The sequence below is a fragment of the Pteronotus mesoamericanus genome, unplaced genomic scaffold, assembly GCF_021234165.1.
Source record: "Pteronotus mesoamericanus isolate MK-2021 breed Mesoamerican mustached bat unplaced genomic scaffold, CSHL_Meso_final contig_214, whole genome shotgun sequence".
In the NCBI taxonomy this organism is placed as follows: domain Eukaryota; kingdom Metazoa; phylum Chordata; class Mammalia; order Chiroptera; family Mormoopidae; genus Pteronotus; species Pteronotus mesoamericanus.
In genome coordinates this window covers 5,868,456-5,888,969 of record NW_026555089.1, presented here as the reverse complement: position 1 = coordinate 5,888,969, position 20,514 = coordinate 5,868,456, and the positions used below count along the sequence as shown (strand labels likewise).

At 57.8% G+C, this 20,514-nt stretch overlaps 1 protein-coding gene across 1 annotated transcript in view; it reads right to left on the bottom strand.

The window, feature by feature from the left end:
* The window catches only part of MACROD1 (mono-ADP ribosylhydrolase 1), a 136,689-nt gene extending 121,224 nt beyond the window's left edge, over positions 1-15,465 (bottom strand). The window contains exons 1-3 of the mRNA XM_054570982.1: positions 15,046-15,465; positions 4,612-4,713; positions 3,877-3,993 (exon numbers count right to left, since the gene is read on the bottom strand). Coding sequence (XP_054426957.1) covers positions 3,877-3,993; positions 4,612-4,713; positions 15,046-15,343 — 517 coding nt within the window. The 5' untranslated portion in view covers positions 15,344-15,465. The remainder of the gene's footprint in view (positions 1-3,876; positions 3,994-4,611; positions 4,714-15,045) is intronic.
* Positions 15,466-20,514: the final 5,049 nt, after the last annotated feature.

Below are 20,514 nucleotides of genomic sequence, written 5' to 3'. Positions count from 1 at the left end.
GCATCACATTCATCCTTGCTCTGTCCTGTTACGCCCGAAGGCCAGAGCCAGAAACCCGGCCCCTGGGCTGGCCAAGAATGGGGGTCTTTCTTTGTGCTGGGACACTTCCTGTCTGGGACTCAGCTGTTCATAGAGAACTAGGGACCCATAGGCACAGGCCTGGTATGCTGGGAACCTCACAGGCATGGAAGTGACCCAGTCAAGGTCATAACCCCTCCCCCATGCAAAGAGAAGAGAAGATGCACACACTCCAGAAGCTGAAGTGTCCCCCAGAGTAGGGGTCCCCAGACCTGGAAGAGATGCCAGGCATGGCTCTCCCCAGACAGTCTGGGGGGCGCAGGCCAAGCTGGAAAGGCAGGCAGTGCCCCCCAGAACCTCCTGATCCAGAACGGGGGCCTACAGGGGCTCCCTGGCTTAGCTTGCCAGCATGGCAGCCCAATTTAATTAAGACGGATGCTGCGTGCCCCCGTGGGCAGGAGCCGTGGCCAGCGCAGATGGCAGCAGCCGGAGACTCTCCGGGCGCTGTGTGAGCAAGCGGCCGCAGCCAACCAGGCTGAGAAGGGTCCAGGGATGCAGGCACTGTGCCCGAGGATGTGGGGGACTTGGTCCTGACCCCTGTGACGTCCACCGGCCAGGCAGTCCCTCTTCTATCCTCTGCCCCGACCCTTGCCTCCACATACCATATAACATACATCACACACACACACACACACACACACACACCGCCCCCCACCCCAGTCATGTCTCAAATGCAGGCCAAGAGGGGTAAACACCTGTCCTGTACTTCCAATGCCAGGGGAACCGCTGGGAACAGGATGTGAATTTCCAAAGTGCTGAGAGAGGCCACGAGCTGGGTCCCTCTGTGGGGCGCACAGGCACGAGGGCACCTGGCTCCCGCCCTCTCCAAGGATCCCCGGGGTCCTCCTGAGGGGTGGGGAGATCTCCCCAGCCCAAGGCTCTTCAGTGTAGAGGGGGCTTGGGGGCCCAAACCCCCTTCTCTCGCAGACTCGAACCAGCTCCCCTGTCTCCCCCGCCATGGTCCCTGCCACTGGAGCAGAGCCCAGGCAGTGACGGCACCTTCCCCACCCCCCATCCTGAACACAGGGACACGAAGGGACACCCCCACAAAACCTAGAAGCTGACCTCGATCTCCCAGCTCAGTCTGACCCCCACCAGTCCCCATGGGCCACTGACCCCTCTGGGACCAACACTAACCACTGGCTTCAAAACTAAAAATTTAAAATTTTCCACCCCTCGATAATTGCTCACTCCTTTTTCCCATTGTGGCGGCTCCGCGGTCGTCGCGGAGAAGCAATTATTCACGGCTAATGATTATAATCAAGTCAAATAGAATTTAATGGACACATATTCTCTTCCTGCTTGAAACTTTACATATGAATTAAGCACATATGGGTTTCATGAGGCACAAGCCAGATTTATGCAGCCCGGAAAAGCCCCTCTATGCTTCGACTTTTATTCTGCTAATAAACAGGCTGATTTATGGGCGCCGCCGGGCATGGGGACCGCAATCTCTGCTGCCCCCTGGTGGGCAGTGGGCAGTGGACAGCCTGAGCCAAGACAGTGGGGGAACCCCGTGATGAGGCCGAAGGGACAACTCCCCCCACCCCAGTGCAGGACCCTGTGCCAAGACCACCAAGGACCCCTGAGTGCCAAGCTCACCCGAATACCACCACTGGGCACACACCTGGACGGAGCGCCTAGAGGGGGTGCAAGCTCCGTGTGGGACCCCAAGTCCAGGGCCAGCCTCAGCCATTCCCTGGAGCTCTAGGAGGGCTCTCGGTTCTCCCTGGTGTGAGGCTCTTTCTAGAAAAAAGGAGATCCCAGGAAAACATGCCCAGCGGTGTTGGGTAAACCGAGGCAAGCAGAGGGAAGAGGAAGCTGTTCATCTACGGGAGGCACCCAGTGTCCCTTTTCATTGCTGGGAAAGGGCCAATGCCAGGGTGACAACAATGGCATCGATTCCAGCTTTGACAACAGCGGCAGGTGCCAAGCCCTCAGGTCATGCCCGGCACTGTGTGCGCATCACAGTTCAGGAGCATGGGCTCCTGATGCCCCTGACGCCCCGTGGCTTGTGGTTTCCACAAGCCCCGTCCTGCAGATGCGGACACTGGAGTGCAGGCCAGCACATGGGAGAGGCAGTCCTCGGAGAGACACGGCAAAGGCCGCCCCCCGCCCCCGGCGCAGTCAGAGGGAGCCAGGACCAAAGTGCTGCTCTGAGCGTGCGAGAGGCGGCCAGAGCCGCGGCACTCGGAGGCCGGCCAGGCACCGGGCCGCGCAGGGAGGGCCGCTCATCACGCACAGCCCTCCCGAGCCCCCACCCGCTCCATCTGCGCCCCACCGACGCCCTGCCTTGGCCTCCCACCCCCTCTCCTGGCCCGCCAACCACCCACCCAGCCAGGAGGAGCTGATGAGATGCCCCACTTTCCCCTCTGGCCACTTTGCAGCTCAGCAAGGAGAGTGCCAGCAGGGTGTCCGCCACACCCTTGGCCAGTGACTGACAAGGCAAGGGGACACCGGGCAGGGCGGCCCCATGGGCCTGTGGGACTGTCCCCTCAGCCACAGCCCCGAGGCTTGGTCCTTCTATGCCAGGCCAACCCTGCCTGGGCCCGGGCAGCAGGAACACCCTCCTCCCCCGGGGCCGCCATGACACCTGCTAACCCCGCTCGGCCTGTCTTACTCCACATCTCCCCAGATGGACTTGCAGGCCTTGCTGTCACCCACCGTCCTAGAGGCAAGGGACATGAGCAAACCTAGCAGAAGAAACCGAAAGGTGACCCAAGCTCCCACTGCTCCAAGCCTTCGTGTGACTGGTCACCTGTGTACCGAGACAGGCAGTGGAGGGGGCGGGCAGACCCTTGGGCACACCCGCACAGTCCTGCAAACATTGGCAGGCAGGCACGCAGAGCGAAGCCACCACCAGAAACGCGACCTGGGCTGCCATCAAGCAGGCTGCGAGCAACCGCGCGGCTGCCTCTCCCGGGCCCAGGAGCCTTGTCACTTAGCACCACCGTGTCCCAGAGTCCCTCAACTACCCCACTCCCTGGTCAGCACTGGAGTCAGAAACAATGGCCACCAGCTTGGGGGTGAGAGGAAGGAGATTAGAGACGCTTCTGGGGGTGCCTCTGAGTGGGAGCCCAAGACAAGAGGGTCTGCCCACGTCCACAAATATTGCGCCAAGAAAGAGGCTCCTTCCTACGGCGCTCGGTGAGCAGGGGAGCCAGGCCTGGGTGTAGCCCCACTTACCCTCGTGCCATAAACCACCTGCACGCCTGCTGGACTTGACCGCACCTTGACGCCCTGCTCCTGACCTTGGCCAGACCACCACTGCCTGGGAGGAGGGCACCCACCTCCCTCCTTCCTCCAGAGGAGACAGAGCAGCAGTCCCCTCAGCTTATCACAATAAACTGCCAAGCCAGCAAGAGCCATTGCAGAAAGCTGAGCCTGGGGCCCAGGGGCCTCTGCCCCCACCCTCCACACCGTGGGCTCCCTCGCCCAATTTGGCGGGGGGCGGCGGGGGGGGGGGTGGCCGAGGAGGGAAAGCGGCGGTCAGGGCACCCGCCTTCCTGGAAGGGTAGCCCGGCGCGATTCCAGCCAGGCTCTCTCTTCCCTGCCACTAATGGGTCTCAGAGCTGTGAGGCCACTCAGCCAAGGCGCCCCTGACACAGCGGGTCAGGGTTTCAAGGGAACAGGAGTCCGCTCAGCCAACACACGGGCTCCTGTGGCGCCAGCAGGCCATCTAGTCCGGCCACCCGAGCCTGGCTGGAGCCACGTCCCCCGTGCCTGGCGAGGCCGACCAGAGCAAAGGCGACGAGGGAACTGGGTCTCTGGCGCAGGCCAGCCAGGAGCGCCACTCACCGGCGTTGACGATGGCATCCACCTCCAGCTTGGTGATATCTCCCCGGAAGAGAGAGATCTTCTCATTGAGATGCTTGTCCTTTTTGTACTTGGGCTCCTCCACCTTCCCGGTCAACCCTGGGGACAAGCAGATGCCGAGAGTGGGGTCCCAGGAAGGCCCCCAAGGCAGAGGGACCCACGAGTGCCCACAAACCAGGTGCCTCCAGGGGTGGCCTGCCTCGGGGGGGCTGGTGACCCTGGTTATGACAGTCCACACTAAGCCCCTACTGTATACACAAACAGGTGGCCTTGAATCTACCCAACCACATCACACACAGGCATGGTATCAGCATCGCCCATCCCATCCCCCAGGTGTGGAGCTGGCCTAGGTGGGCTGAGGGACGGGCCCCGCTCCCCGGTCACCAGGACTATAGTTTGCAGGGCCTGGGCGCCTCCAGCACGCACGCCTGTGAGCCACCCCACCACAGCTACACCTCCCAGCTCAGCGACGGGATGGTGGGTCTGGGCTCAGCCTCCCACAGTGTAACGGGGATAAGAACCACACCTGCCTCAGGCTGTGTTAATAGTTAAACGAGGTGACGTGTGGGCAAAGTGCCCCCCCCCCGAACAGCAAGCACTCCATAAACGCTGCTGCTGTTCTTCTTGGCCTTGTCTGTACGACTCTCCCAGGACGTGGGTCTGAAGGGGCCATCCGCCAGTGGCTGCGGGGGCAGGGGGCCTCCCCCGCAGGCCTACCTTTCGCCGTCTCCTTCCAGGTTGGGATCTTCTTCAGCCTGATGAAGTCCTGGCAGAAGTAATGTTCCTCCCGCTGCTTGTCACTCAGGCCCTTCAGAAAAGCTGCAGGGGCGAGGTGGGGCGGGTAGGAAGGCGAATCAAAGCAGGTAGAGAGGGGGCCAGTCCTGGGGGCTCCCCACCCCCTGCAGGTCTCGGGACTCTCACCTTGTCCGAGAACCGGCCCTATGGAGTCTGTCCTTCCCATAGGCTCCAGGGGAGGGGGCGTGGGGGCAGGGGCCTGCGGTCTGGAGCCTGGAAGCCCCTAGAACACCTTGCCCTGCCCTCTTTGTTCAGGAGGGGAAACTGAGGCCCAGGGAGGCAGAGGACGTCTCTCAAGCACCACAGACCTGAGTTCGGAAATCAACTCTGCCCCTTTCCAGCTGCCCCCACAGCTCCAGGTCCCTAATTTCCTCATTTATAGGATGGGGATTAAGACGTCTCCTGCAGAATAATTCCCAGCTTACTCACACATGCTAAGGCCAGGAAGGTGGGTGACACTGAATCAATTACATTATCAACCAGTTACATCATCAATTGGTTACATTATCAGTCCATTACATGATCAATCAATTACCTTATTAATCATTTACATTGTCAATCAGTTACATTATCAACCTGTTATCTGATCGATGAGTTACATTATCAGTTACATCATCAATGGGTTACACTATCAATCAGTTACATGATCAATCATTTTCATTATCATTGTCATTATGTGTCAGCTCAGGACACAGGGAACCAAGACAACCTTCCTCCTCAAAGAGCCACAGAACAAAGCAGATTTGCTGCTGGCTCACAACACACCCCCCAGCCTCAGCTGAGGGCTCCTCACTGACAGGTGCCCACTGGGGCCTTCCCCGGTGGCGTGGCGTGTACCCAGGGAGCAGCTGGAACTGTCCCCACTCTGCAGGTGAGGAAATAGGAGCTTGGAGAGGCTAGGAGGCCACCTGTGTCTGGTGAATGAAAAGCCTGCCCGCTCCCCATCAGCTCACGGACTCTGGGTCTGCTCAGGATGGTGTCTCTGCTCTGGCCTTGGCCCTGGGCCTGGCCTCCCTTTGGGCGGCACCAGGCCGAGGAGCCCAGAGCGCCCCTCGGAGGGATGTTTCCTGAGCAGCAGTCCCAGTCAGCGGCTCACGGGCTCCCCCTGCTGGCCTGAGGCCAGTGGGTGCCCAGGTGCCCGGCCCAGCCTCACTCCGCTGGACCACACACACGCTCCCCAGTCCCAGCCGTCCCCACTGACCACAGGAAGGTGGGAGACAAACAGCAAGGGACTCAAAAGGCACTAGAGAGTGTGCAGAGGAGGCAGGGCCTTTAGAGGAAGTGGTGGGAGAGGAAGGGTTGCCTCCTGGAGCCTTCTGGGGAGACAACTGCAAGGGGTAGGTGTTCAAGAGACAGGCTGGTCTCCTGCAAGTGCCCTTTGCCCTGCCAAAGTCACTAGGTGCATCCAAGCCTCTGCTCCTCAGGGACCCGCGCACACGGAAAGGGCCAAGCTCATGGGCCGAGCTCATGGCCCGGCTCGACACTGTGGTGGGACTCTTATAAAAAAGAACACCCCAAATCCACTTCAATTGTGGCTCAATCCAGAGCCACACTTTCTGGCAGCCACATTCCACCCCTTCCACAGACCCTTACCAAGTGCAGGTCCTGACCCTGGAGAACCCACAAAGCAGCGTGGGAGGGGGGGCTGACCCTTGCTTTGCACAAGCAAGCAAGCAGTCCACAGAGGAGCCAAGGAAGCCGCCGGGGCCCGGGAGACAGGTAGCCAGAACCCCAGCCCGGGGGGCATAGTAAGAGAGGCTCAGAGAGGGACGGGAGGCAGCCAGGGCAGGGCACGGCGTTCCGCCAGCAGGAAGAGCACGGTCAGGGCCGTGGGTAAGTGGAATTCAGCGTGTAGGGCAGGGCAGTGAAGAGGGTGGGGAGCACAGGGGGAATGACACTGAGAGGAGGTGGCAGGGCCAACAGAGGAGCCACCAAGACCTGCTGAGGACTGACTTCATCCCAGGGACACCACAATCAGACTGAAAGTGCCTCCACCAGATACAGACTCAGAGCCACGCACGAGCCCTATTCATTCTCTCGAAGAGGCCAGGGTGGCCCTACCAGGGATGGGACACCCAACACAGATAGTCCCCTCTGTCACTAGCGTCCCTTGATGCTCACAGCCCATTTCCCTGCCTCCCTTCTCAAGGGGCTGCCCCCCAGTGGGCACATGACCCCATGCACTATCTGAAAGACAGGCCAAGGGCTTCTACTTAAAGTCTCCCTTCTGCCCTGGCTGGTGTGGCTCAGTGAATTGAGCGCTGGCCTGTGAAATGTAAGGTCGCCGGTTTGATTCCCTGTCAGGGCACATGCCTGGGTGACGGGCTGGGTCCCCAGATGTTACCTTGCAAGAGGCAACTGAAAGATGTCTCTCTCACACATCAATGTTTCTCTCCCTCCCTTCCCCTCTCTCTAAAAATAAATAGAGAATTTTTTTTTTTTTTTTAAGAAGTCTCTCCCTTCTTTGAGTGTTAGGGAGTGGGGAGAGCAGTACAGGGCAGGGTACTGGTACTTAGAAGGAGCTAAAGCACTTCTCCAAGCCCCGACTGTCCTCTTCTGCAGAGTAGGGGGAGGCTCCCTTGTGTGTGAAGTGAGAAGTGAACAGGCTTAGTTGAGTACACGGCGAAGAACTCAGCTGCTGGTAGCCAGTACCGCCCAGCGAGGAAAAGGCTGTGGGAAGGCCAGCTCCACCCAGGCTCTGCCTCTCCCTGGCACTTTGCATGCAGATCGATCAGCTGATAAATATTTATGAGCACCCACCAATCCTGGAGGTGGGCAGCAAGGTGAGTTCCGGGACCTGACCCAGCAGAGGAAGGCCGGGACAGCTTCCTGGAGGAAGTATCCCCACTTCTCTGGTCTGCCCCGGGAGCTCCAAGTTGCTAGAGAAAATCCCACGACCAAGCACATGGCTCCCTCTAAATTCTTGATCTCCCCCTGGTGGCCCACCTTCCCGGCCACTCTAGCTGCTGCTTTAGAAGTGGGTGCCTCCCTCCCCCGCCTCCCTTCTCCCAAGCCTCCCCGACTCATCCTCCAGCCCCCACTGACTCCTCTTCCCACCCAGCCAGCAAGCCCCCCACACACACCTGCCCACACCTCATCCTCCCTTTCAGTCACTGGGCATGAAGGTCCTTGCTCCCAGCCCAGGCCGCCTGGCTCACCTTCCAGAGGACTGGCTGCAGCCGCTCCCCCTCCACTGGACTGTCCTGTCTGCCCTCAAACACCCTCTGGTGTCCCATCTTTTAAAACAAAACTCTCCCCCTCGACCCTGCCTTCCACACCCCGACCCTGCCTTCCACACCCCGCAGCTGCCGCCTCATTCCCCCCTGTCCCCCCGTCCACCTCCTCCACTGTCTGCATCTCCTCCCTCCCATGCTCCCTCTGGCCTGAAGCTCTCTGCCCCACCTCTCCATCAAGGCCAAGGTCGGAGGCACCACACCACCCCAGCCATGCTGCCCATCCTGTCCTCCCTTGGGCACTCAGCACCTGCAGACCCTCCGCCCCACCAGGAACCCCTGTTCCTGGATCCCACCAGGCTCGCGGGCCCTCCTCCTCAGTCTCCTTGCTGCCTCCCCTCTTAACCCACACCCTCTCCCTGGGTCTTCACAGCAATTCCACGCACTCAAAAACCTTTATGCTCACAACCCAAGGCTGCACCTCCAGCCCCTCACCATCCTTCTCCCCAGGGAACCTGAGAAACCAAGCCTTCTGCCCGCCCCTGCCAGGGGTCACGCCCCCATCATCGCTCCCCAGAGCCCTCCGCAGCCCCCAGCTCCCACGTGACCCCCATGTCCATCCAATCATCCGCTACGCACACAGCAGCCCAGGGAGCCTCGGAAGGTAAGTCAGAAGCCATCTCTATTTAAAGCTCATGTCAAACTCCAGGTCCTTACCACGGCCAAGTAACAGGCCTGCCCTCTCCCTACCCTCGTCCTGTGCTACGCTTCCCACGACACTCCATTCTGTACCCGGCACCTCGGCCAGGCAGCCAAGCAGGTCACCTTTCAGTCCTTCCAACAGCCAGGCTGTGCCCTGCCTCAGGGCCTTTGAACTGGCTGTGCCCCTGCCAGGTCTTCTTTTACAGGCCCCTCCCCCTCCCAGTAGCCCCTTCCCTGACTGTCTGATGCTTTATTCCCAACTTGACCTTGGCCACGCTGGCTCTGCCGCATTTACTCTGGGTTCCCGCCCCCGGCCACGCACTGTGTGAACATTCTGCGATGAATCGACGAGCAAACGAGCTGAGACCCGAGCGGCGAGGGCAAGGTTTCCCTGAGAGCGGTCTTCCCGGCGGAGGGGACAGCCTGTACGAAAGCCCTGAGGCAGGAGACAGCATTTGGGTGGAGAAAGGGAGAGCAATCCAGAACAGCTGGACCAGAGAACAAAGGCTGCACTGTGTCCCATCCAGGGAAGAGAGACAGCTCCGGCAGCGTGCCAGCCCAGCCGGCTGCCGCTGCGGTTTCCATTCCTGCCCCGCCCCGCGCCCGGGCCCGCTGGGTCTGGGCTCGTGACCCCCCAGCACCTTGGTCATGGCTGGTCACCCAGCCTCCCTGAGCCTCTGGAACAGGGGCATGGCCAGCCTTCCCTGCGGCCTAGGCCTGCTGCGAATGAGAAGCTGACCCTGGAAATACTCTGTAGGCTGTAAAATGCAATATACACATCAGAGACATGCACCCCTTCCTGTGAGCGAAGTAAGACTCAAAGAGAGCAAAACAAAACGAGACAAAAATGTTTTTTTCGATTTGGGGCATAGTGAGTGGAGGAGCTTTTCAAATTATTTGAGTCCCTGTATGTGTCGTTTTGCATGACTGACCAAAGACATCCCCCCACCGAGGCCTTGGCACACCCAAGCACAGGGACCCCCAGCCAGTGGACTGGGGGCCAGAAAGTGGCTGTACCTGCTGTGACACTGGAGAGCCTGGTCAGCTGGGACCCAGACTGATCCCACAGGGCTCCCATGAGCAGAGTCCCTCTGGCTGGCACAGGCCTGGGCACCCCATGGAACTAGTCCAGGGGGCCTGGGGACGGCTCAGACCCGCCATCCGGCACATGCCGCCACCTGCCTTTCCAGGAGGAGCAGGGAAAGCCTGCCCGGCCAGAGGCGCGCCCGGGCGGGGTGCAGCCCTACCCCTCCAGCACTGTCCCTCCCAGTGTCCACAGCCTGGGCTGCGGGACCAGCAAAGTCCAAAAGATGACGCTACTTCTCAGAGACGACAAAGGAAGACAACCAGCGCTCCCAGCTCTGCCGCCAGCGGCTGGGTGCCGACATCTGTCAGCCTGCCCTTCCAGGCCACAGTCCCCGAGCACACACCTCTCCAGGCCAGCGTGCAGGGCACTGCGTCCTCCTCGCCAGGCGGTTGTGGCCTGGCTGATCCCTGAGGAGCTGCACACTGTGCTGGTCTCTGATGTACGAGGAAGGAAAAGACAACAGCAATTCTCACCAAGTGCCATTGTTATTACCTCACCTTCCTGTCAGCGGGGCCACCCCCCAGGGCCTCCCCATTGACCCTGGGTGGAGGAGACGCGGGGCCCGCTGGGCGTGTGCCCCCCGCATTAGAACATCATCCTCCTCTTTCTGCCCGAAAGACAGATGCAGGCTGAAAGCACAAGTGAGTTTCATTTTTCTTATGAAAGATGTACTACAGAGGTTTTAATTTTCTTTCGTTTTTGGAGAGGCGAGAGTATTTCACAGCTCAGTAAGACAGGTGTTGTAAAAAGATGTTTGCAGTAAATTTTGATGGGGAGGCCTGACCCCAGACAAAGCTTTCATCGGCTCCCCGGTGAAAGCTGAGCTGGAGGAAGCAGGCTGCGTCAGAACCATAAAGTGCTGCGGGCGAGCGGGAATTCAATGATGTGTTTTAAGAAGTGTCTTTATGGCACTTTGCAAGCCGGTGTTCAGAAAGGTGAGGGCAGGCTGGCGCGGAGGCAGGCTCCTCTTCTGGAGTAGGCCAGGTGGGCAGGGCTGATAACGGCTGGGCTCTGAGAACACAGCAGCGGCGACATTAATCAAGTGGGCTCACCGTCCCCCAAGAGCAGGGTCTTGTCAAAGTCCGGGGCACGAGCGGCAGAGACAAAGAACACATAGGCCCGCGGCGCCCTTCGGCTCGCCCTGGGCCCCTCGCCTCCGTCCGTCCTGGGACGTGCCAAGGCCGCGTCCCCAGATAACAGGTGGGAGAAGGCCCCCAATTCCGGGGTGTGCCTGAAAACTTCCCAGTTCAGCCATCGAACCAGGTAAGTCGCCCACTCCGCGTGAAATGACATGGGGGTCGAGATGCGTCCTTGCCCCGGCCCAGTGCCCACTGAAGCTGGAACATGGGTCCGATCTTGAGCCACCACGGGGAGGAAATGTGCCTCAGGACTCCAGCATCGGGGGCCATGGGAGAGTCAAGTTTACTCAAGTTCAGTGTCGCCATGGCCAGAACAGCAGAGAGAGGAGATGGGCCCAAGGGGGCCGCTGCAGGCCCTCAGTACACTGTGCGGGCCACTGTGTACAAAATGGTTTTGATGTGATCCAGGCACAATGTACCAAACCCACAAATCAGCTGTTGTTGGTCCTATTTCACAGATGAGAAAACTGAGGCTCAGGAAGCATGGAAGCAGCGGTGCTGGGGCTTGCCCGTGTCTGATGATGGCACCGATGCCCGTTCTCCTTTAGCACACAGCTCTGCCCCAACTGCAGTCAGGAGGACCCGTGGCCCCTCTCCTGGAGGCCAGCCCCTGCACACGGTGACACAGCCCTCGGATGTCCCTGGTGCCTCACCTTCACTCCCTTTACAACCAACTGCCATTACAGCACAATGTTTCTACAATTCTCGGCTGAAAAGGCACGGCCTGAGGGAATGATGAGGGAATTAGAGAAATTAACCCTGGCCAATGTAATCAGATACTGAACAGGTCCCCCCAAAAGACTGGGTGTCTCCTACTCAGGAAGGTCCAGCCTGATGCTATGTACTCCCCTAGAGGAGGAATGGGCCCACACAAGCGGGAAGCCCGCTTGGAGGTGAGGAAAAGGAATGCCCAGAGTGAGGCCGAATTTGGCCACCTGTCCAGAGGACGCACTGGGCGGTGGGACAGGGCATCCTGCATGCGGGGCCCAGAGAAGCCATGCTACGCTGCATAAAGACGGAAGTACTGCGCAAGCGCCCCGGGAAGGGACCCCTTGGTGGGTAGGTCCACCCCTGGCAGAGAAGCTTGCACAGCCTTCCCAGCGCAGTGGGATCGGCTTCCAAAATCATTCAGCCAGCTCCCCAGCTGGGAACACGTGCTGCTGAGCAAACCGAAGACTAGCTACAATTTGACTTCCACATGGCTTTTCCATGGGGAGAGGAGGCCCTACCCAGGCACGTGAGAGTTTCCCGACCTCCTGCTCTAATTCCCCACCTTAAACTGCACATCAGCTTCTGACCTATACATTGGTATCTTGTGAGTTTGGTCATTATGCGTCAGACTTTGAGAGAAGATCATCTCAGGCACAGACGGGGCGTTTGGAGGCCTATGTAGATATGTCCCCAAGAGAAGGGAGAGCACGTGTCCATCAAAGACATCCCTGATGCTCAGAGCAGCTTTATTCCCAACAGTCCCACACCAGAAACCCAAATGCCCATCAACAGGGGAACGGGCATGCAAACTGTGACACAGCCACACCGTGGAATATTATACAGCAATAAAAAAGAACAAATGGTTGACACACCCGATTATGTGGACGCATCACAGATATTAAGCAAAAGGTGCTGACAGCCTGCTTGCCTCTGTCCCTATGAAGTTTGAGAAGAAATGAACAGAAAAGTAACCAGCTTTAAAGGGTACTGATTGGAAAGGGTCTCAAAGGAACCTTCCAGGGTGATGGCAATGTTCCACCTATTGATCAGGGTGGAGAGGTGCAGCTGGGTGCTTACATGCAAACACTGACTGTACACTGAAAGTCTGTACATGCGGTGTACTTCACCGTAACTCTGCCCCAAGTATAAACTGAAGGTAATAAAGAAAAGGTATGGGGTCTTCAAGAACCAAAGCTGGGACCCCAATGAGAGGCAGGGTCCAGCTGAGGCAGCTCCACCCAGTGTGGTGGTCTTAAAAGTATACCCCTAATTCTTTGATGATCTCCCCTTCCAAAGGTGGAGCTTAATTTCCCTCCCTTGGAGGGTGGGCTGGCCTCCACGACTTGATTCTAAGCCCTAGGACAATGCAGGAGAGACGCTGTGAGGCCTGGAAAACAAGGTCACAGAAAGGCGCTGTGGCTTCCGGTTTGGTCCTCCTCACGGTCCCTCTCTTGGGCCACCGGCTCTGGGGGAGGCCAGTGGTTGTGTCGTGAGGATAGCCAGGCAGTCCTGTGGAGGCCGCCCCGCGGTGAAGGACTGAGGCCTCTAGCCAACGGCCGTTTCATGTGAGAGGGCCGCCTGGGAACGGCTCACCCCAGGCCCAAACAAGTCCCCAGATCACCCAGGACCTCTGAGCCAGAACCACGCAGCTAAGCCACACCCAGGCCCCTGGGCCTCAGAGACTTTGAGATGTTTGCTGTTTTCACGCCACTGGGCTCCTGGGGTAATTCGTCACCCAGTAGTAATCGATAACTAAAACACGTGGAGGTCTGTCTCACCTCCAACAAGCTGCCATCTGGTACCCGCTGGGGGCTTCGCGCCGGGTGCTGGGGCACCTGGGACCAAGCCGCCCTCCTCACACGCCCCTGACTGGACCCTGGAGCTCAGGCGGCCCCGTCTGCCATGGTTTCTTCATAGCCCTGACCTTTCCCTGGCACTGTCCCACTGAATGACCACATTCGCCGCCCAGTTTCCTCCCCATAGAGTAGAAGCTCTGTGAGGACAGGGTCCTTCCCTGTCTCGCTCACAGCAGAGTCCCCGGCACCAGCCAAGGCCAGCCACGTAGAAAGCTCTCAATAAAAGTGGACTGACTGCATGAACGGGAACCCCAGCTCCAAGCAGAGGGGCAGGCAGCGGCCTGGGAATCGCTGCTTCATGAGATCCGGAAGTTTTCAGCAGCACCCAGGAATGGGGGGTGGCGGGGCGCTGGGTCCTAGAAATTGAGGCAGATCCGGAGCTGGTGCCTGGGCCCCTGCCCCCCAGCTCTGTCCCACCGTCCTGGGTCACTGTTCACTGACAGAGAAGGAGAAGCAGGGCTCCCTGTGGGGCAGCCCCCGCCAGGGGTGTCTGCCAGCCGGGCTCCCCGCCCTGAGCCCTGACCGGTGTTTTTCTGCCCAGGGTTGACGGCCTAAGCACTGCGTGTGCTCACGGAGCAAAGTCAAGCGCTTCCTGCGGGCGCTTTAAGATCCCAGTGCAGGCCACGCAATACATGACGGTGTTAAGCCATCTTGAACTCTACCTCCAATCCCGGGAGGATGCCTTCCCCACACCCTCAACCACCACCCGCCCAAGGCCTGCCTTCTCAGCGCCATTGGCCAAAGCCACTCCACAGGCGGGTGCAGCCAATGAGCTGCTTTCCCTGCCCTTTTGAAAGGGGATCCAGCCGGGAATGGTCGCTAGGGCCCAGGGAGCAGACCCTGAAGGGCAGGGGCAGCTGGAACAGCTCCCCAGGCTATTTGGGGCTCTGCAGGTCAGGCTGCCTCCCCGCTGGCTCTGTGAGGGGAGGGAGGAGGGGCATGCCTGTCCTGCAGGGGCGAGGTCACTAGTCTCACAGACACAATGCCCCATCTCCGCCCTGCTCCCCAGCCGCCCAGCCCTGCGTCCCCCAGGAATGGGGCAGGGACTGCTTACAAGTGGCAGGAGGCCAGTGCTGAGGGCAAAAGGGCACCCCATCACATGCCCAGAGAGGCAGGCCCTCGAGGAAGGAGGGTGGAGGTGGGACAGGCCCGCCCAGGGAGGCCCCTCCTTGGGGTTATCTGATCCCACCAGGTGGGACTCCAGTCAGAGAGCTTTCCCCTCAGCCCATTCCCTGCCACTGTGCCTAAAATGCCACCACTCGAGAAACAATACTATGCAAAGCATTGGAAGTTCAGGAAGTTAATGTCAGCTCTGCCACACACTCCCAAGTGACCTTGGGCTATTCGTCTAAAGTACTGGGCCTCAGTTTCCTGCCAGCACAATAGAGCAAGGTGGTAGGTCCTGGCCAATCTCCAGGGTTGCCCTGTGGCCCATTCCAGTGGGGTAAGGCCAGCTTCTTCACACGGCCCCTGACAGGGAACCTGGACCTGGTCTGGGGTGAACGGGTTTGAGGGGCTGGGAACACGGGGGGCGTGGCTGTGAATGGGGGAGTCCATACCAGGGCATAGGGAGCCTCGACCTCCCCAGGTCTCTCAGGTGGAAGAGAATGCCGATGGGGAGCCGTCCAGCCTCGGAAGGCCCACGTGGGGCCGCCCTCGCCCCTCGCCCCGCTTCTGCTTACACTTACATTTTGCCTCCTTCCAGTCGGTGGAGGTGTTCAGGTCCACCTTCGCCGCCATGGCCAGGGGGGCCCAGGTGCGCACCCCCGCTCTCCGCCCCACCGCCGCCGCCCCCCAAGCCCCAACTCCCGCTGGGGCCCGCGCGCAGGGGCCGTAGGCGCCCAGGGAGGCCAGGGGACCGCACGCACTGCTGCGGGTCCGCGTGGCACCCACTGAGGGGCCTGGCCGGGGGCGCAGGGCGCCAAGCAGCTGCCCCGCCACACGCAGCTGTGCCAAGCCGCCGGACACTCGGCCCTGCAGAGACATGAGCGGGCGGCGCGGAGCGGCTCCCCGCCCACTTGAACTCTAATTACGGTGCTCGGGAGAGTCTCTCCCTATTTACTCCGGAACCGGGTGGCGCGTGCCAGCCAGCGGCGACCTGCTCCAAGCCCGCGGACCGCGCGGCCAGAAGAACCCAGGCGCACCGCTGAGCACCCTGGAACTTGTAGTCCCGGCCACCGGATGGGTGTCCGCACTCAGATACAAACTACGTACGCACCGCGCCCACCGCGCCCACCCCGCCCGGCCCTAGTCTACTTCGCGCCGCGCTTCGCGCAGCGCCGAAGCTCCCTTTCTCTCCTCATTTGGGCTCTTGGAGGGTCGCGCGGCCGCGTGTCCCCTCCCTCGGGGCGGGCCCGGCCGCCGCTAACTTTCCGGTCCGTGGAGCCTTCTGCCCTCTGCCCTGGTTCTTGGTACCGAACTGTGAGAGCCGGGCATGGCCCTCGCGGTGCGGAACATTTTGCTTCCAGGGGCCCCCGTTGATCTCCCTGCGGATGACCTGCGCTGCACCCCATCCCTGGTGACAAGTGACAGCTTGCCCGAACGGGTACGTCCGGTTCGGGGACTTCCCCCACGCTGATGAGCGGCCGCCTCTTAGCCCCTGGGGCGGGCAGGTGCGCGAATGGAACCCAGTCCAGAGCAGCCCAGGGGTGCTGGGTGGACGGGGTGGAATTTGAAGGTCCAAAACTTGAGTTCTATGTGTCATTTTCCGGTGGAAGAATAGGGGTGATTTTTTCTTTATATTTTCTCTAGGATTTTACGAAGCCTATGAAGATGGATTTTTAAAAAAGATTTTATGTATTTACTTTTTAGAGAGAGGGGAAAGGATGAAGAAAGGGAAAGAAACATCAGTGTGCAAGAGATACATCTATCGCTGTCCTTCGCACGCCCCCAACCCGGGAGCCTGGCCTGCAACCCGGGCAGAAGCTGGTGACCTTTTGGTTTGCAGGCCAGCGCTCAATCCACTGAGCCACACCAGCCAGGGCTAAAGATGGATTTTTAATATAAATACTTCCATATCTTTCTATACCATTAATACTACTTGGTAAGTAGAATCGTGAATATTTTTATAAGCTCAGGAAAAGGAGCTTCATTTCCACAGAAGGGCCCAGTACCAGCTTTGCCACCCCGGGGTACCCTGGCCCCTTGCAGCGTGCTTCCTGAGACGTAAATGATGAATTCAGCATTCGGGTCTGGCTGGTTGCAGACTTGCCCCAATGCTTAGGCCTCTGGCACTGAGTGTGGCAGTGACCTGTCAGTGGGGAAGGTCACGGGAGCTGCCTGTGAGTGCAGCTGGCAGCACCGCCATGCCCGAGAGAGGATTATTGGCACACGCGCCGGCAGGGAGGACGATGGTGATCGGACCTGGGAGAGAGTGGAGAGAGGGGACGATTGGAAGCGAGGGGCCAGGAAGGAAGGACCAGGGGCCCGCAACCTTCCAGGACCACCAGCAAGGCCTGTGCCCTCTCCCAGGACGGTCACTGAGATGAGTTCAGGATGTGCCAGTCTGGCTTCCATGCCCAAGGCCCCCTCTCCACTTGCCACTTCTCTGATAACTCAACAGTGCAAGAAGGGCCTTGCCAACTGCAGCCTGTACAACAGCCATTTACAGGACGCTAGGCACCAGCTGGCACAGAGCTGATCAGCACTCTGTCCGTTGCCCCTGCCTCCATTAATCTGTTACGCACCCCGACTGCCTGCCAGAGGAGGCAGCTCTGCCCCGCGGCACAGGGGAGTGACCCAGACTGGCCCAAGGTCAACACAGCTTGTGAGGGCGGAGCCCAGACTTCAGTACAGGTTTTTTGGTTCCCATCTGTGGTCTGGAAAGTGATTACGCAGATGTCACTGATTGAGGAAATGAAGCATGTGGGTGACCCTGTGTATTTGTTTTCTATTGCTGCTGTAACTAGTTATTGCGAATTCAGCAGCTTGAACAACACAGATTTATCTTGAAGGTCTGTAGAAGTCTGGCATGGGTCTCAGCGGGCTAAAATCAAGGTCTGAGCAGGGCTGTGTTCCTTTCTGAAGCTTCTTTGCCTTTTCCAACCTCAGAGACCACCCGCATTCCTTGGCTTGCAGCCCGTTTCCTCCGGCTTCAAACCAAGCGATGGCACCTCTCTGACCATTCTCCCGTGGTGGCCTGCCCCGCTGCCTCTCTTCTGCTTCTTTCTTTCATTTTCAAGGACACTTGTGATTATGTGAGGCCCATCAGGATAACCGATGACAATCTTCCTTTTGAAAGTCTGACGAATCCCATCTGCAACTCTAATTCCCCTTTGCCATATAGTATAACATATTCACAGGCTCCAGGGATTAGAATGTGGACATCTTGGGGGGCAATTATTCTGTCTAATACACCCTTCCTTGCTGTGGGGAGGAGGACACAGCAAGAGGGACAGTCTAGCCATAGAGTCTCAGAGCCCAATCAGGAGGCTGACTTCCACACTGAGCCTGAAATCCACATCCCCCGCAGCCAGACCGTTCACGTGCCCAGACATGCCGGCCGTCTGAACCAGTCCCTTTCTTCTTGCTGGGACTCAGCTCTGTTCTCATGTGGCAGCCAGGATAGAGAAGGCCCCGGCTCACAGCCCTCCATCGTCTGGTCTGAGAGGCCTGGCCACACGCCTGCATGGATGTGGGCAGGGCCATGGCTTGCACTGGGCCAGACAGGACCTCCTCGTAGGGTTTCAACTGGACCTTGTGGAAAAGGTAAAATTTTGCCAGGTACCAAAGGTGTGTGTTGGGGGGGGCCAGTGGGTGTTCCAGGCCAAGGGACCCGCAGAAGCACAGGCGTGGACGCCTGTGGAACGCCAGCTCTCCCAGTGGGGCCTGAGCATCGGGCATCGTCAGTGGAGGATTTTTAATACTGGAGAGGGAGGGGCTTTTCCGCAGAGGAAATCTACCTCCTGCTGCTTGTGTTTAAATTAACACTATGTTTATTAAACTTATAAATTAAAAAAAGAACTAGTTTTTCTTGAACATCCAAGTGCAACTTGCAAATCTAGTGTTCTATTTATACATCTACTAATTTTTGTATAAAAATAAGAACTACTTTCGCTTTTTCTTTGATGAATATTTAATTAACTCACAGGTTCAACAGATTAAATTCTAAAAATGAATGCCAATTACAAACTTAGGTAATTAAATTCCCTAATAGATTTAAACTACATTTTACAGAGTTGAAATAGCTATTCCTCTCAAACTCTCAACAGAAGAGACGCATCTAAGATATATATTTTTCTTTTTTGGTCTTTTTTCCTTTACAAAGAGGGAGGGCATTGGGGGGGGAGGGGGCCCTCCCAAGCCAAGCATATTTTTTCTAATCAGTTAAACAATTCTTATACCCTAATGGATTAAACTTGTAAATACAGTAAATCAGTTCTTTTAAATGTTCAAATACTGTTTGTGAATTTAGATCCTTTTATATTGTCTAATTTGTCTAGTACTGTGTAATAAACTTCTGAAAACTTACAGACTTAAAGTTAACAACTAGCATGCTGAGTCAGCAGCGTGGGCTGGCATTCACTGGAAGGTTGTCTGCCGGTCTTGCCTGGTCCCTCCCGCGGCTGCAGTCACCTGACAACCCGGCTGGGTCTGGGGACCCAGGACGGCCTCACTCACTTGACTAGCAGCTGATGCTGGCTGTCAGCAAGGCCCCTCAGGTCTGCTCTCTGGGGCTTCTCATCCTCCCATGGGCGAGACTGGGCATTTTCATGGCGTCATGGTCTCTAGGCCCTGCTCCGTGAGGGTGACAGCAGAGGCTGTAATGCCCCTTGAAGCCTGACTCTGAAGTCACACTATGTTACCTCCACTACATCTGGCCAATCAATGCAGCTTGCAAAGCCAGCCGTACCCAAGGGAATGGAGCTATAGACTCCCTGTTAATGGGAGGAGCAGCCAAATCGCTTCTCAAAAGGTGGACATCCAGGAGGAGTTATTACAGCCATCATTGCAGACGGCCTACCATTCATATCCCTCTAATTAAAACCACAAAGCAGCCCTGGTGTGTGTGGCTCAGTGGATTGAGTGCCAGACTGCAAACCAAAGAATTGCCGGTTCGAGTCCCCATCAGGGCACATGTCTGGGTTGTGGGCCAGGTCCCCAGTAGGGGGTGCACGAGAGGCAACCACACATTGAGGTTCCTCTCCCTCCCTCTCTCTATAAATAAAATCTTTAAAAAATAAATAAATAAATAAAACTACAAACCAAATTGCGCAGCTTGACTCAAGTTTTTCAAAACCTTAAATAAACACTCAGATTCAGGGTTGGCTTTGCTGGCTTCCATACCTTTCAGGGCTGCAAAGCCACCCAGAGGAGCAGATCCACCGTCTCAGCAGGTACAGTGAAGATTCCCTGCTACTGGTCTGAGGTTTAAGATGAGAGCAGGACCCAGGAAAATTCTGCCAAATCTAAAGGGAAACCCACCCCTGCTCCACAGCCTATCCCTTTACCCAGGAGCTCAACGTTCGAGCCCAATGCATCACCGTTTCCTGAGAGTCGTTCAAGTCTCAGCTCTGCCCGTTTCACCTGCCACTTTCCTCTTTTTCCTGCCTCACTCGGGTAGATGAGCCCCTGAACTTCCCGGGCCCCCCGACCTCTTGGCTGCGTGATTCCAATTTGGCAGGTTGTAATGCTCTCTTCATATTTTACTTTACCACCGGCCTGCGTTTCATTTTATCATCTATTTCATTGGCCACTGCTGTATAGTCGCTATTTTGAGAGACGTGAAAGGAAAGGATGGATTATGAGGTATTAAATGTCTGGAGCATGTAGCTACATATATCACGGGCCTCTGGCGAGGATGCCCTGCCCCAATTCCTTGCTTAGAGTAACGGTCAGTGGCCCAGAGAGGGCCACCCGCCTGTCCCTGGGAAGGACCTCAGCGGGCCCTTGAGCTGGCTGGGCGAGGGTATCCGCTGCCCCTCTGCTGACTTCAGAGAAGGACTAGAAGGAGGTGAATGCTCAGGGGACATTTGGCTTAAAGTGCACAAAAACCTCAAATAGTAATGTGTGTTGTAACAAGTTTTAACAACATAATTAAAAGTGAAAGCCCCTGTTAAAGGCCGAATTGTATCCCCCCGCAAATTCGTGTGCTGAAGCCCCAGCCCTCCCTACCTCAGAATGGGACTGTATTTGGAGACAGGGCCTTTAAAGAGCTG